The sequence below is a fragment of the Loa loa genome (assembly GCF_000183805.2).
Source record: "Loa loa unplaced genomic scaffold supercont3.355, whole genome shotgun sequence".
NCBI classification, from domain to species: domain Eukaryota; kingdom Metazoa; phylum Nematoda; class Chromadorea; order Rhabditida; family Onchocercidae; genus Loa; species Loa loa.
In genome coordinates, this window is record NW_018108535.1 from 27,147 (window position 1) to 44,667 (window position 17,521).

At 35.4% G+C, this 17,521-nt stretch overlaps 2 protein-coding genes across 2 annotated transcripts; both read right to left on the reverse strand.

The window, feature by feature from the left end:
* Positions 1 to 1,622: 1,622 nt before the first annotated feature.
* LOAG_06082 (TKL/STKR/TYPE1 protein kinase) lies at positions 1,623 to 6,233 on the reverse strand (the record flags this gene model as incomplete). The annotated part of the gene is made up of 16 exons (XM_020447059.1): positions 1,623 to 1,700; positions 1,846 to 1,953; positions 2,098 to 2,229; positions 2,336 to 2,512; positions 2,892 to 3,063; positions 3,187 to 3,339; positions 3,523 to 3,667; positions 3,756 to 3,840; positions 3,938 to 4,079; positions 4,194 to 4,293; positions 4,495 to 4,611; positions 4,700 to 4,814; positions 5,117 to 5,206; positions 5,311 to 5,439; positions 5,764 to 5,900; positions 6,128 to 6,233. The coding sequence occupies 16 exons, from the start codon at positions 6,231 to 6,233 to the stop codon at positions 1,623 to 1,625; spliced, it is 1,986 nt and encodes a 661-aa protein (XP_020302671.1).
* A 3,519-nt stretch (positions 6,234 to 9,752) lies between these two features.
* LOAG_06084 (hypothetical protein) lies at positions 9,753 to 16,702 on the reverse strand (the record flags this gene model as incomplete). The annotated part of the gene is made up of 17 exons (XM_003141618.2): positions 16,460 to 16,702; positions 15,953 to 16,017; positions 15,645 to 15,844; positions 15,389 to 15,497; positions 14,943 to 15,144; positions 14,394 to 14,781; positions 13,651 to 14,109; positions 13,297 to 13,468; positions 13,010 to 13,080; positions 12,762 to 12,923; positions 12,526 to 12,647; positions 12,220 to 12,379; positions 11,756 to 11,984; positions 11,371 to 11,527; positions 11,071 to 11,247; positions 10,670 to 10,840; positions 9,753 to 10,078 (listed from the first exon to the last, which is right to left on the reverse strand). The coding sequence occupies exons 1-17, from the start codon at positions 16,587 to 16,589 to the stop codon at positions 9,753 to 9,755; spliced, it is 3,300 nt and encodes a 1,099-aa protein (XP_003141666.1). The 5' UTR covers positions 16,590 to 16,702.
* Positions 16,703 to 17,521: the final 819 nt, after the last annotated feature.

Genomic DNA, 17,521 nt, shown 5'->3' on the forward strand with positions numbered 1-17,521 from the left:
TGACATCCTGATGTTAATCATAGCGAGTAAACTAAGTAAGCGATATTCAAAGGGTAATATGGTATTTGTAAGAGTTGATCGAAGTAGAATAGATCTTTGGCAGCATTTACAATCATGATAACTGCATCTCTAAGTAATATTGGATGACGCCGCCTTCGTTTATTGCTTCTATCGTTTCATTATTTTGTCCTTCTATCCCTTTTATAATCAAGCTATAACCTTTTTCTTATCGTCCTCTAAAATCGATAACCCCTATGATATGAAGAGGACTTAAGCTCATGATCTCCTGAGCTCAAAATTGTAAATCATCATTTATTGTAAATCTTATTTATTGATCGTTTTTTGACATAACTCTTAGCTTCTACTAATAAATGACATTTTTTTTTTTTAAGATCACAATAAAAATACAGCTTCATTCTCAATATTCTTGATTTTTTTTTGTATCTTAATTTCCAAATTATCTTAATTTCCCTACCTTAATTTTCTGTCTCAATTTCTCAAATTTTTAAGTAAAAAAAAGAAAATCTGCCTTACTTTTAGAAGACTTTCATTCCCTATAGAATGGTAACAGAGGTGCTCATCTCGTTCCCATACTAAATGAAAACATTCTGATATCATAGAGATCACTCATTCAGGATTTATATTCAATACTGATAGCTCTATATATCACTTATCCATCCAGACATCCATACCTCTACATATCTTACTCCAGAAATGTTAAACATCTTACTTGAAATCTTCATTTCGTCTTTTTCGATTGTCTTCTTGATTTCGTCAAATTCATATCCACTCATGCAAAATGTAGATCAGATTAATGCACAGAAAACTTGGATTCAAAGACTTTTATTATTCTGGAAAAAAATCTAACAAAACAATAGACAACCATTTTTGTAATGAAATCATTTTTTAATGCACTGCGATGATATATACATATATTCAAAATAAGGCCTAATCAAAAGAAAACGATAAACAAATTGATGGGAAAGCCTTCAACGGATTAACAACGGCCCCGTAAAAAAGAAAAACAAAAACAAGAACATTACATAAGAATGAGTTCAACCAGCTGTTTGATCCCTTGCTTCTTAAATATCCATGAAACAATCTCCTTTTGTCCTAACTCCTTTAAAAAATGAAAAAAATAAAAACAAAAAAATTTAAATGATTATAAGATGAAACAGAAACTGGATACATTGGTAAGGAATATATGATATAAAGAATGACATTCTAATTATCTAGATATAAAAGTTACTGAAAAGTACGTTACTGGAAAGAGAACAGATATATGGACTTAACAAAACAGCAAATCGAAATTTCAACACTTTCCTTTTTTTGGTGAGATCAGAAAAGTTGAAATACGCAAAAGTTGGTTTGTTATTTCGATGCGATAAAAGGACTTGCCTTTTCACGAAAATCGCACCAGTAGTTTTACCTAGCTATAACAATAATGGACTTAACGAGCAGAAAATACGTAACTTCACTTAATTAATTGTATCCTATAATCAATACCTATTTTTTGCAATAGATTAAATACAGAAGAAAAGAAAGGACAAATATAAGTAATAAAATACGATAATAATGCAAAGATAGTATTGAAAACAAACAAGAAAAAACAACTTCACATACTAGACAGACAAGGCCTTCGCTGAACAGTCATGTTTGCTAGATCCAGAAGTATGTATACCACCCAAACCATTATGCTTCTAAAAATAGAATTACGTTACTCTGAATATTATCTTTAACAATGACAAACCAACTAACAACGAAACTTCGAAGTTGTCCGCATGCGCTGGATAAAATTTTGAAACTTTCTGAAGTAGTAAATAAAAGTGCAATGATTTCACATACCAAAATCGTATCTTTGATCTTCCTTTTGACACGTAGCGCGGTATGTCGACAGTCAATGCTTGCACTCCAACATTCGCCTATCAGTTCACAGATTTCTTTCAGGCATGGCTGGAAATAGAAGTTTTTAAGTGGAACATCTAAAGCTAGGAATTCAGGAATGTTTAAATTAAGGGGATTTATATGGGTAAATTTTAAAACAACAAGATCGAGTTAGGATAGAGTGCTAGGGATGCATGATTCGAAAGAAATTACATCTCTAATCCAAGCATCCTCCAATAACGGCCTTTTGCCCTCTAAACAAACAAGTCTACGCATTTGTTCAAATGATGGATCCGGATCGACCATACCATCAAATGGTTGCATCGGAGGCCGCGCTTTCAATGACTGCAAATGATTTGTGCATATACACAATATTTAAATATTCATGTATCAAAAATCACTTTATTGTAAGCAAAAAATCCGAACGTAAAAGATTGAATCTTAAATTGACCATCGAATTCTCGGAAATACTTTGATGATCCACTACACTGCTTGAAACATTGGTAATATATCCTGATGCATCAGGATTGACAATAAACCCAGGCATAAGTTTCGCCGTGCCACTTCCACTACCACTGCTTCCAATACCACTGTCACTTTCCGAAGCTCTTGAAAGGCAGTTATCCTCCTAAAAAATCGCTTCATAAAAACGTTTTTCAGTTGATCGCATCAATATTATACCTAAGACACAAAAAATATTATTAAACATGTTACCAAAAGTTTCACATCAATATCGTCTCTGAACGACTTACTGAGGAAGATTCCTACTTGAGCTTTTCTTAGGTGCTGAACTAAATCTAAAAGCAAAGCAAAAACCCTGTTTCAATATGTGATAGAATTAAAATAAGCATAAGATCAGGACATCAGTTCTTTATTGATAATGGAACAGGATTTGATATTCATCGCCACTCGAAATGACCAAAATGAAACAGTATTTAAGAAATGAAATTTTTTTAAGCATATCATTTGAAATACAAATGCAATAGTCGATTTCATCTTAAACTGACCTGAATCCGTCGTAAAATTTCCCAAATAACCAGTGCAAATGAATAAATATCAGCCATTTTAAAATGATGAAAATTTTTAACATTTAAAGATTTGTCAAGCACTTCTGGCGCCATATATCGTTTGGTACCCACTTGTATATTTATGTCCGTTCTAGTTTTCACCATATCTTCACTTAAAATGTAATATTTTGCCAGATTTTTCCATGAAAATAATGATTATTTCCTAACCACAGGAATTTTCTCGATAAAGCAATCAAAATCGTACAGGTAACTTCTTTTAAAGAAAAGTACCTACGTTAATGCTAATCCAAAATCAGCTATGCAACAAACATAAGGTCTTTTAACGATGATATTTTTTGATTTCACATCACGATGTGCAATAGCCGGTTTCTGTGGTGTGCCTGTTCCATGTAAAGCACTATGCAAATGCTCCAAACCACAAACTGCACTAAAATTCAAAGCAATGGATAAGAGATTTTCAAATACCATTTTCCAGGAACCGAATTTTTGCAGCCAAATCTTTTAAGATTTTCATTTTCACAAATCCATCAATTTTATATTCTACTGCTTTCAGTTTTCACCCCTTTGTTCACAACGATAATGAGAAATTGCTTGCGAAAATAAGTCTTACCTATAAGCCAAATGTAGGGCTTCGCTTACAGAGAGAGTTTCTCCACGTTGCAAATATTCAAAAAGAGAACCGTAAGCATGAAAATCCGTAATCAGGAGCATTCGAGTGATTGAATCTTCGCTTCCAATATCAGCAGCAACAAATTCTACAAACAATAAAATCAATCAACCCTTAGAAAGTACAACCAACGTTATTCATTCATAGACATAGCAATTACTTGAAGGAACACTTACGTAATATGTTCTCATGATTTAACATCTGCGTTTGATAAATCTCTTTTTCATTTTTCCACGAGTCTTCTTCTGTGGTATAAAATGTCTGAAAAAAAATTTTAAAATTAACATAATTGGATAAATAATATTATCCACAGAACAGAAGAATTGAATTTGAATAAACAGAAGAATTGTGACTTTACCTTAACAGCAACAATACGATCACCACGATAACGTGCTTTCTTAACTTCGCCATAGCGTCCTTTACCTACTACAGATAAGAACTCAAGATCCTGGGCAACCGTGCGTTGATTTAAGCTTGCGAAACCTGAGCCTGAACCGCTACTGAAGTGATATTTCGTTAACTATATAAAAAAAAGACAGAGTTATGGATAATCGTAGCCAAATAAAAATGACGGTAAAATATCGGAATAAACGAAACGCGTATTATATTAATACCTGACATCATATAGCATGGGAGCTTTTTCGATTTCCCCCGTATCAATTATTTGAAGTGTTGACTTTTGGAGTGATGGTTTTAGTTTTTTAGCTGTAAAATCTGTCATTACAAGTATCTTAAGAAGCAAAGATTGAAACACATCTCTACGCCAACATACAAGTTAATCTGTGATAACAAATCATCTTTTTTATATTCCTGATGGGGAAAAAAAAAAACATCCAATAAGGAAGGGACTCAGGTCCGAATTTAATTCATATAGGTAAAACTTAATCGTTCATTATAGTTTGCAAGAAATTTCACCTATAAAATCCCGTCGCCAAAACAGAAGTAAGCCAATTCCAACGAATATTGAAAAAAGTACAGCATATACGATAATCGTAACTGTCATATAAGATGTGTAACTATCAACAATCATTCCTGAAAAATAAGTATTTACTTCTACTCCAGTGTTTTCTACTTTTTCCAGTCGTACGACGAAAAAGTCTTTCTACAAACTAACTAGTACCTTCAGGTGAAACATTTGCATAAGCTGGGACAGATAAATTACGATTACAGTAATTCCCTTCCTGACAGCATGCAATACTTTTTGGTCGAGCATGTGCAACTAAATGAGCTTTACACTGAAAAGTGATATTTGAAATTAATTATTGATGAATTATCAAATAATCGATAAGTAATGTAAATGAAGTTATGTGTGTTGCACTTTTCTTAATAATGGTTCTTCTGCCAATATTCCGATCCTCACAACGCCTTGAAATTAGAAACGAGATTTAGTGTTATAAACCTCATTTCTAATTCAAAACCATGTCATATATACTCTGAGGAAGTTTAGAAATGAATCTAAGCTCTTCAAAGTATATCAAATAATCAGAATAGCACATGCGAAGAATAAAGAAAACGAAATTCTTGTGTTCTAACTAACTGTAAAATAGGAACCGCCCGAGCCACGAGTTAATGGGGCACAACCGAATAAATGCATTGTTTCCATTTGCTGCAATGTCTTGTCGTAGATCTGAAAATCGAAGTGCCAAATAGCAAGATTTTAGTTTTACGAATAAATGTGCACATTTGTATAAAAGAAATTGGAAGTTACAGCTAATTTAATATGAAACAAACTTCTTCAGTGAAATGGAAGCAGGAAGCTTCTAGATGTTTGACGCATGTAAAATTCGTAAATCCACCACAGAATTCCGGAGCATAATTGCAGTAACAAACGCTCCGCTCATCTTCATATCTCGCCGGTGCCTGAAGTTTCATAGAATATATTGTATATATTTCGCAAATTTAAGTAAGCCTGCATTAGACAGCCATTCAGGACTTGGCACCAGTTTTTTAATGAAATAATTAGATGAAACAAATGAAACGAATTTGTTGTTCAGCGTCAATATTAAATGTGAAACCAGTTTCCTACTTTAACAAGAAATCAGTTCCTTTCCTACCACATGACAACTACAGAAGTAGAACTAGGAAGCAATAAAATACGACTATATGCTTGAAAAAAGGAAATAAGTCAGTCAAAGATATGCACAAAGTAAGTGTCTCTTGCACGTTGACACTGAAATAGTATACATTTTTTCTTTTTCGATCAGCTTCTGATTCAATCTTGCTTGAATTAAATTGATACGGTCGTCCTTGAGCATCGATTGGCACTGATAAGTCACCATCTGCATCGTACCGTTCAGCCGAATCGTGATCTTGCTTATAACCTTGAAAATGAAATCTGATTCACTCAATATGGATGTACTGCATATCATTACATTATTAATAAGATCGTATCACAACATACTCCCGTATGTGAGACTTAATGAGATCTTGATGATGATGATATCTTATATGAAAAGTTCCTTCAAATTTACAATAACATGTTCCTAGCGTTTATTTCTAAATTCAATAACTACCACTAATCATGACAACTCGGTTTAGTAAAACGAACCGTACTCCTGCAAGTTCCCATTCGCAGGCAGATGGAAAATTCCAAGCAGTAAAACAGCAATGAGTATTTCAATCATTCCGAACATCCATAATTTAACCAATTTCATCTGGAAATTTTCTTTTAGCATTTTAATTTCGAGATTTCATCATTTTAAAGAATTCCGCAAAACTGTTAAAACCTGCACAGGAAACACTTTCCAGTCGTGTGTAGTCTTCATCATAGCTGAGTATGCAAGGGAAAACTTTTGTATCCCACAATCATGTAACGGAATGCCATATAAGGACTGATAAACTGATATCTTGACATTTTAGAGTTATCAGCAGACTGCAGTTGATGCTGTTCACGCATAGAACTATCGATCCCATAGTATTTATTAAGTGAAGTAATGGAAGATGTGAGTTAAGCAAAACTTGTTTTCTTTTTTCAACAAAACTAAGCTCAGTGTTATTGCTAGACAAAAATGTTCGATGAAATGGGCTATCAATTAGAAGTATACGGTACTAGTAGAAAATGTTTGCACTAATATTCATATAGAAATTTTCCCTAGCAAATAAACAATCAAACAGATGAAAAGAGCGAATTTCAGGATCTCTTGTATAAAAAAAGAAAAAAAGAAAGTTAGAATAAAAAATGATAAATGAAATTCTGGCAACCAAGAAAGGGAGACGTCAGCACGGTGTGGGTCATACTCAGTGATGATGCCAAAGAAAAAAAAAAAAAAGCAAATAGAAAAGCAAAAGGTGGAGTATGCTGCCCGGATCGTAAGTGCATTTGTTCCGACACAGCGGCGCCGTTTACCCTTTCCAATTAGTTTTTCTATTAGAAATGAAGCGCGCGATTTAAATTTTTGTAAAAAAAAAGATGGAATTTTTATTGAACTGATTGGAATGATTTTAATTTCCAATTACTCTCTGATCTATAGACAAACAGAATCCGGTAAAATACTTTTCATCTCATTGTTCCATTACTGCCCATACAATTATTTCTCCACATAAATTTTCGGAACAGCTACCTACTTTAACATTAATTCAGCATGGTACCTGCAACGCTGATGACGATTTTTATTGGATGAAATTCTCTGTAGCCCAGTTTGATGGGATTTCTGCTAACTCCAACATAATTAGCCTGGAACAAAAAAAGGAAAAAAGAAAGAAAAAAAAAGGTCAACGCTTAAAACCTTGCAAACAACATCCACAAAATCAATGCAATGAACAATTCGGATCCAGTCATGAATACTGACAGCACGACAACACTGTACACCATTAACGTAGTGCATCGTACTCGCGAGCAATACCGCCCACAAAAATTACCGAATCCTTCTGAACTTCGTCTTCCGAATATTTCTTAAACCAGTCATTTCCGGAAAGTAGTCTTAACAAACAAAATAACTATCACAGTTGCAACCGAAACTCAGCATCCTTCCGCATTATTGCATAACCATGCCGGACCAGCGAAAAGATGCATTAGACATTGACATTTTGGATCTTAACTTCCAAAAATCAACTGTCAGTGAACACTCAAATTCTTGTCACTAGAATCTCAAAAGCCTCGGTTCATTCGATCCGAAATGGTGCCATTAGTCTTTATCTCTTGATTACGACAGATTTGCAATAAAAACTAAGTACATTCTATGGAATTCAGTTCTTACAATTTCAGACTTCTTAGAGATAAAATCCATCCCCCATAAAATTAGATCAGGTTAAACATTTAATGGATTAGTGAACAATTTCTAGTAGAAGATGAAGACAAAAATACCAACCCCCTCACACAAGGATTTAATATAGCATCAGGATGTTGGATGTAATGCAACAGTGGTGAAGCAACTTTATGCCAGATACCACTACAGGGTAAATCTCCACGAAGGAATTTATGATTACAAAGCCAACAAACTGTCCCGTTCAATTCACTCCCTGATTAGACATATCGGGAACTAAGCAATCAAAATGATCGAATAATTTAAATACCACAGTATACAATTTTAAACAGTGAAATCTGTAATCAACCATTCAGAAAAAAACTTAGGAAAACTTGACCAGGAAGCATATAGTAGTGTAAGAGCAAAGATGCTGAAATTCAGTAATTCATTCCTTGCCGTCCAAAAAGGAAATTTCATTGGACACAAAATGATTAAGACAAATGAAAAAGAATATATTATACACAACATATCCATATAATAAATTTTTAAAACAGAGAATTAGGAAAAATTTTATATGTTCAACAACAAATGATACAGCAAAAAACGATTTTTTGGAAAGTCAGAAAACAACTTCGACAAATTAAGTCGAATCCTGCAAAATGAATTCACATTTCATATGCCAACATAATAAAGAAACACGCGAGAAATGAAACTTTCTCACTCAGTGGAATATAAAAAAAAAATAATGAGACAAGATACAATGAGCAAACTTAGTCATCAAATACAAAAGGGTTTATATGCAACATCAAAAATCATCAACAACAATTTAGATAATTCTGAGAACAATGCTACAAATGAAAGAAATCGGTTACCCATTACAATAATATCATAACGCCTCTTTTTAAGTAAAGTATTAAATTTGAGAAGAAATCTAGGAATAAGTAAAATTCTTAAAAAGCACTACACGTTGCCTTTAATATTGCTGAAATCTCTTAATCATATTTTCCACTTTATCTAAACTCCCTGCTCAATACAATCTGAATCACATACAATCCATAATTAATAAATTAATCACGCGCGTAGTCTACAAAAAACATAAAAGAACCTCCAAAACCTCGTTTCACGAGTTCACGTTTGCACAAATGGAATTCAAAATATAAAATAAATCTAGGAAATACAAAGAAATAATACCAACATTCGTAAATGATGACTGATGACAATACCCACCCTTAAGCTCAATAAATAGTATACACACAAGAGAGATTACATGTACGGATCGAAGGTAATGAAATCACCGGCAACGACGGTAAACTGTCATTGCTCTGGACAATCAATGACTGAATCCGTGTTAATCGAAAATTTCAGTGCATACGGAAATTTCGATCTAAGAGAAAATTATCTCAGGATTTAATAGTTAAAAAAAAAGTGCATCAAGAATAAAAACCGGTTTACACTGGTAAAAATGTATCGGTCTCATTTCGAAAACCATTCGGAAACCATCACGTAACATCTCACATACTTCATTCTCGATTCGAGGAATCGAAATAAAGTTAAGATTGCGGAAGAAGGATATGTTCAACAGGAATGGACATATTAACTATGATACAAGTTGAAGCATATAACATGCAGATGTTGCAATTAATCCCATCTTGCTTATACCCGTATTAAATATATCATTCAGTCAATCATCACATTGGGTAAATCATTCATTAGAATGGTGAAAAAAAAAGAAAAGAAAAAAAAAAAAGAAAAGCATACTACAGCTGTACAGCTGCTTCCTACACAAACTTTACAGTGTTAACCTTAACAACCGAAAACATAATACACGTTACAAAGCACGTTATATAAAGAGAGATAAGAATGTATCGTTTTTTTCAACAGCTGCTCCCTCTCTCCACTGAATGGATTAATTTCTAGAAACCTGATTATCCCTGGGGAGTGAAAAGTTAAAATATACAAGAATATGCCACTACAGTACTATTTCAGTGGTCAGAAAGTGTGCGATTCCGAAGCGAAAGATGACATATGGATACTACCGGGATTAGTTGATGAGGATGAAACAGTCCTAGATAGAGATGTTCGATAACTATCATTGTAATGGGTTGAATTTGAGCATTTTGCTAGTACCGGTACTGGAACAACAGTAACTGTACGTCGATTACCACTACGAATGCTAGCAAAAGAGGCATTACGCAGCTGTGATGTTTGAACAGTGATACCACGCGGTACATTTGGACGATTCTCCATTGACAATGCGAACGACGAACAATCTCTTACCATCCCATTATTCAGTAAATGTGAACCAACATAATCAGCTGGAATTTCGTGGCAAAACTATTACCACAATATGAGGTATTATATATGACGGGGAAAGAAAAAAGCTTTACACAAATTACATTACTTTGACAGACAGTAAAAGTCTTTCGGTGATTTGAGAAAGCCATGTCGCATCAGCAAGCAAATTCCTAAAAACACGTTATCTAGCAATTGAAAAGCAATGGAAAACAAAGCATGACAGAGAGAAAGAAATGTTTCAAAATAGCATCGGTTCAGTTTTTTGTCACAATAAATGATCACTGTGACAGTCTAACCGACTATTTATTACAGTGTTCTTTGGTTTATAATGCTGCATATCGAAAGCAGCAATGCATACAATGCAGACTGCCCAACGATCCCGTTTTGCCCACCATTAGCAAGTTTGAGTGTTAGAAAAACGGTTACTTTTACATTTATAAAATTATTAAAATGAAAATTTTTATGAACCGATGCGATATATTTAATTTAAATAAGCTTTTCTTGTTACATTATGCCGGTGAAAACAGTGCAGTTAATCATAATTCACTTCTCGTTTAAAAATGAAAATTAGTTAATGGACGTTAAGAAATAAGGAGAAAAAGAAGACCAACCTCCAAAGCGACTCTCCATATCATCTGTCGGTGGTGCTACTTTTGTCTTACGTATTTGCCGTGAAGCAGTGTTCTGCTGAATCTGATACGAAGAGCAATTTGAACGGTGCTTGCTTCTACTTGCAGCGTTCGCTCCCCGTTGTATATTACCCGGAGCAGCGTAGCTGCAAGCTGAAAAGAAGTATGGTAACCATGTCTTCATTGTTCCTCCCAATTTTTAACGAACTCGCGGTGCTCCCTCCCTATTAAACCTTGCTGCACTATGGCAGTAAAGTCGACATGCCTAATTTTTATGCACAGTTCGGTAAGGGTATCGTCAAATTACTTACTACCTTGATAATATCGTAATTATTATTGAAATTGTTCATTGGTACTCAATAAGATTTTGATTTCACACATACCTTGATACACCCGATCTTTGGAATTAATACGTACTACATCTGCGACAGAAGTGGCAGAATAATTACTTCTTTCATTTTTCAGTTCCGGATGAAAAACTAATTTTTCAGTTCCAGATGAAGAATGATGATGACCAAGTCGTCGATGTGTTGGTACCTTCACCGTTCGCGCACCTTCCACTACAAAATAATGAGATAATTGCGACAGTAAATTCTAGAAACAAGCAATTTTTATCTCATGAGTAACATTCTCTATTTTCTCAAAAACTAGAGTTGGTTTGTATAAAGTGCGGAAGCATATACCATTTGTTGCAGTTAAAGGCCGAACTCTGTTCAAAGTTGGTTGCACCTTTTGTATGGCTACCTGCCTTACCGTTGGTTCGATCCGTGAGTGATGCTCTACATGCCGCACTTCCGTACAGCCGAAATTCATCTCTCTTTCACGATCTTTCCTTTGCCTCTGTAGCAAATCAATTCCTCATTTCATTACAACTGAATTTAAAAGGTAAAAGAATTCGAAAAGAAAAATGAACAAACTTTAGTTATGAAATTTCCTTCACTTTCTAAATAGGTTGGTGGAAAAGCAAACTGAGTGTTCAAAACTAACGTTTATTCATTTTTCTTTTTAAACGCTAATGAATTTATTCAATTTCTTGAACAAGTTATGTGTTAAGATGAATGAACTAACGTTATATATATGATCGAGATCAGCAGAATGCGATGATTTCGACGGTATGTACACATAACGATATTCTGGACGTATCACGGTCCTACCATGAATTGGTACGCACACTTCATGCGGTGTTACTTGCGGCGTAGCAGGTTGCTGCGTCGTATCCACATGAGAACGAACGGTGCGAATAACCCGTGGCGCGAATCCTTTCCTCCGTGTTACATGAGGGACATAATTCGAATTCCTGAAGGAAGATATGCTTTAAGTGTTAGCAAAGTAGGAACTGATCATCAGAAACAGTTTTATTCCTTCTTTTCCAGCAACACTCAGAACCACAAAAAGTGAAGGTGAAAAACAAAAGAAGGACTTTAAATGTATAAGGTTATGCACACTTATTTAGATCATTATCGTAGGTGATTGGTGCAAGATGTTACTTTCTCTGTCTTCATTTATTACCATTAAAAACTTTGAAAAGGTACCGAGTTCCAGGAAGATTGACTGATGTCATTGGGCTGTAGTCGTAAGAACGTTCAGAGATTGCTTCATTAGCAATTTTCATAGCCGAATTTCTTGCTAAAGATAGTCGGCTACGTTCAGACCGTACATTATAATCGATCTGATCGAAATGTTGCTGCGACTCTGTAAGTGGATAAGACTGCGATACATCGTTAACAGAAAGGAAAAGTTAATGTAAAAATATACGAAAAACGTCAATGTGAAAATACATAAGGGAAACACATCATGACAAAAAAAAAAAAAAAAATAGATTAAAGGAATAAGCCTACCTTGGTTAACAACCGCTAGCTGTATCGGATCGCGAATCTCCCTCTGCATCCCCTCTACCATATTACTGTGAAAACTTGGTAGCTGAGGTAATCTTTCTACATCATCCGGTAAATCGTGCACTCTGTAAGCACCAAATGTTGACAGCAAAATATTACAGAGATGTTAATGAACAAAACAAGAAAGCATTTCAGGATGAACCTCAGAATTTAGCCAATAATGAATTTTGAAAACGAACCCATGATTTTGCTCCGCCGAGAAAATATCGGGAGGTGAAGATCTTGTTTGTGGTGGATAATCTACAGTTGTTTTTCCATTAATTGGTACCGTCAGTAACCTCGCATTTGGATAATAAATTTTCTGTTCCGGGTCGATATAGACATCTCGATATGAAACACCGCTAAAATATTGAAACATCATGAAACAACAGAAATATTAGTTTTGGTACAAGATTTCATCCTGAAACCAGCAACCTGGTAAGCATACCTAGTACAAAATTCTTCCATTGGTGGTGATGAACATGTCCGACTGCTCCTTTTCTGTGGTACGAAAGCGACCTAAAAAGAGATTTGCTGCACCACAATTTCCTTCTACAACCTTTTCCTTTGACCCAGAGCGATTAATATCGATCCTACTTCATTTGGAAATAACAAGGAAATTAAGGATGGTTTTCGATGTAAGATTTCCATTTTGCATTGCTAAACACATTGCATTAAAGCACAATCTACTAAGTACAGTAATTACACTCTTACTCGGAAGAGTTAAAAAGAAACCGAAACAAGTTGTGGATAACGAGGCTGTTGATGAGGCAAGCATATCTTTTGCTCCACTGCAGTATGTGTTCTGTGACCGAATTCATTTCCCATGTAACCTTCTTCATCATGTGGTAAACGTCGACTTCTTGCATCTTCCGAAACCTCTCCTCGTGGATAACCATAGAAACAACTAGAAAGAAAATCAATTCTGCGGAAATCTTAAACCAGTAAAAACAGATCCATGTACACCTAACAGTACCGTATAACTAAAGTCCCCATAGATTAACATAGAAACAATTTGCGACACTAATACATTAGGATTTCGAAAACGGTCACTAGATTTTCAAAAAATCTGGATGAAACAGAACATACGGTCCGGTCGCAACAATCCTTTCCTCAATCGGGTAGCGGGTTGCAACATTGCCACGACCTGCATTTGCATCCTCCTCACCTTGGTCTAAAACCACACAGCGATGACGAACAGCGCTATAATCACTTGAACCTAGATCATTGTTTGGATGTAGAGATGATGGCCGTGACAAATCGACCACTTCTTGGTACCCGTTAGGAATAAGTCTTTCATGAGGTTGCAACAATATATTTTCCTCCATATGATGGCCATGATAAATCTCGTCTTGTGCAGTGGCTATAGGTGCTATTACGGGGTCCATGTAGCACTCTTTCTCTGCTACCGGAGATAGTTGGGGAGGTGATGGTACATAAAATCTATGCGGATCGGAATCCTCACAAAGATGACTCTCATTACTCGAATCCTCCAGTGACAATATCGCATTTGGTGTCCAAATCTGTTGTGTTTCGCCCTTTTCTGATCTGAAATGAGATGAATTACCGGTTATAATGGTCTTCAAGGCAAAAAATTAACGGTAGTTAGATATCACACCTAAATGGAATCTGGACGAAAAAACATGAAACAAAAAAATTCTTTCTTATATTTCCAAAGTAGAGCTGCCTCTTGGAAATAAAATCATATTAAAACTATCATTTCTTGTCAGCAATTCTTCTGAAAAGACGCGTTAAATATCAGGGGCAGAACGATACACCACGAAACACACTTGTTTATGTCTGAGTTAAATCCAAGACAGCGGATGACTCACTTGAGAGTTGGGCATGTTGCCACATCGTGAGATAAATCTGCATAATATGCATCTAAATCTACTTCATTCCACTGTCCAGTACAGTTTACCATCATTTCCGCTTGCTGTTTTGCATCAAATGCTTCTTCCTGTTCTTTTGACAACCTTTCTATATTGTCGATTGGTCTCAACGTAATTTCCGGCTGCACTTTTTTATCCGTCGGCGACAAAATAGACATAGAAGCTGGTTCTGCAAGTGCTTCTGCAGGAACTGCATTAGTCTCAGTTGAAGCTTTCGTGCTTTGAGAAGCTGTTGCAACATCATTATCAATATGACTATCACCCGTATTATCATGCCTAATAAGAACATTACTCGATGCTGACTCATTCGCTTCTCCAACACTTTGTTCTGAAAATACAGTTCCACTTAATGGTACAGATTTCAAAAGCATTAAAAAAGTTAAGGACAAAACGATGAACCCATTTAAATAACAGGTGCTTTTTTGAACTAACAGAACGTGAATCGAAATCAAGTTACATCCACTTCGGTATGCATTATAAAGATAATACCTTTTTTAGACAAGCGTTTTTTCTGTCGAAAATGTTCTAAAGAGAAGTTGTCTTCATCAGATGAATCTCGCCTTCGTTTCTTTCCCTTCTTGTCTTTCATTTTGCCATTTAATCGCCGATTAATTTTAGCACTTATCCGTCCTTCTTCTTTGGTGCCATTAGACAGAGCTGAATTATTCTGTCCACTTGCTTCACTTGATACCTGTGAATACATATATTAGATTTTGTGATAAAAGATAAAAATAACCTATATGAAACTGACCCTCCGCAAACTCCAAGAAGGGAAAAAAAACATTTCGTCCTTCTCACTAAAAAGAACTTCAGAGAGCTAAAACGTATCATCCAGCAAGAGAAAGCTACATAAACCCTAAATTAACATCGAATTTGATTTTTGTTTTGCTGAGGCTTGGCATTCCGCAAATTATAGATTTACTTGGAAAACTTACTTCATGTCTGGATACTCGCAATGAAAGCTTGAGATCGTCTTTCTGTTCCACGGAGTACCTTGTTGAGGTAGCCTGAGATATAATACTTCCATTTCGACCTGAGCTATCCCTGAAAATCATCAGCGAAGCAATAGCTGAATTGGGAAGAAAAATATAGTTGAAAAAGTTAATTCAAACATCATCATTTGATATAAAAATTAAAATCACATTCAGCGAAATATTATGTTCAGCGCTTAATTTTATAATTGAAACAAACTTAGGTGATGCGATCGATGTGGATAATCGCCGATACGGTGGCGAGAGAATGGGCATTTCCAGACGTGGGGAAACGACACGATGAGGAGGAGAAAGCAGAAATGACTGACATTCGTCGCCAGAGCCTGAATTCATCTGATAACCATGCTGGGAACGCATATGATGCCCATAGCCAACATCCTTCAAAATTAACCCACACTTCTGCAAAGAAACTTCACTTTAGAAAACGTCTTTATTTTTGTTGAAAAAAAAAAGCAAAACGTACAACCGTATGCACATATGCACAACTCGCACAGTTAAGGAATTAACCTTGCAATTGATTAGCAGCATGGATTCGAGTTCAATGCTAGGATAAAAACCGTAACAAACTGCTTCTGAAAAAGGAATTACATCAAAAAAAAAAAACTAGATTTAACATTATGGCAAAAACAGTGCAGAAGATATATAGATCACTCCTTTGAACCTTCTCAATGTCAAAGCAAACATATTTTACGGTAAACATTTCCTCATCCTCTAGTAATATTTTACCCACATTATAATGTGAAACGGCTCTCATAACCACAGAAACTTTATTCCGTGATTATATCCAGTTCCATACTACGATACTAATATCGAACTTTCGAACGAACAAGACTTACAAAGCCAGTAATTCGTTTGTTGACAACTCAAGTAAGACCACATTAACCAACTTATATTCAGCAGTGTTTTTTGGCCTAGCATGGAATTTTGAATATCCCTTCCGGTAGCGACGAAATCAACTGTAAAGTTTGTCCCGAATGAAATAAAATTCACAGGATTGAAATTAAATCAACTTACTCTGTGACGGCATTGCAGCAGCATCGTAATTTGTACCAGAAGCAGCCGCCAGACCACGTGTTTGCGTTACACGTTGCCACGTTTCCCAATCGAGTCCCACCAAAGTAGTATCGCTTTCCTCTATCGACATAACTGTTCACAGAAGAATAACTAGTAGCAACGAATAATTTAAAAGCAAAATTTGAATAAAATTCCAGTGTATCCACAGATTCCTTTATCACAAGCATCTCGTATAAACAATCACCATTATACACAATATAAAAATAATCATGTTGCAGCACGATGCCCCCACCAATGCTGGAGGTCAAGCTGAAAGGAAAAAGCATATTAGTATAAAGACAAAATTTCAGACGTAACATATGACTTCAACAATAACATTCATCATAAATATAGTGATAATGACACAGCATATTCGATTCAGTGGTACATATAAGGAAACGTGGAAAACAAGCGGAACATGTGAATAAATATACTTAATTAAATATCAATACTGGATTATTAACAGCGTAAGAAAAGAATAAAATAATTTCACGTGGTAATTTTCTATTCTACATCACTATCACCATCATCTCATGGTTCCTCAAACTATCCTCTTTTACGGATTTAGCAATTCGTTTATTCCAATTATCACCGGACTCTTCACATTCAAAACAAAAACGAAAGGTCAGGGAAAAGGGTAACCTGCAATCATCTGCTAGACGTTTACACGTAACGTAGATGCTAGAATAGTAACACCTTGCGCAACAAATTCATTCCAGAACTTTTTCAGTTGGCCCTGCCTGCGTGGCATTCCGTTACTTCATGCGGTTTATCCGTACAAAGGAAAAGGAGAGGGGAGAGAAAGAGAGAAGAGAGAGATAAGTGGGAGAGAAGAGAGGGATTACGCCACCCACTCTAGCCAATCTCTGCAAGAAAGCCGTGAATGGGTCAGTTTAACGGTCTTTTTTAGAAAACTTCGATGATAAAGGAAGTGCAAATTCGGTGGTCTTTTTTTTTTTCCAGCAGCATTCATATGCTCGTTTGCACTGCATTCTTCTCCCCCCCCCTCCCTCCTCCTCCTGT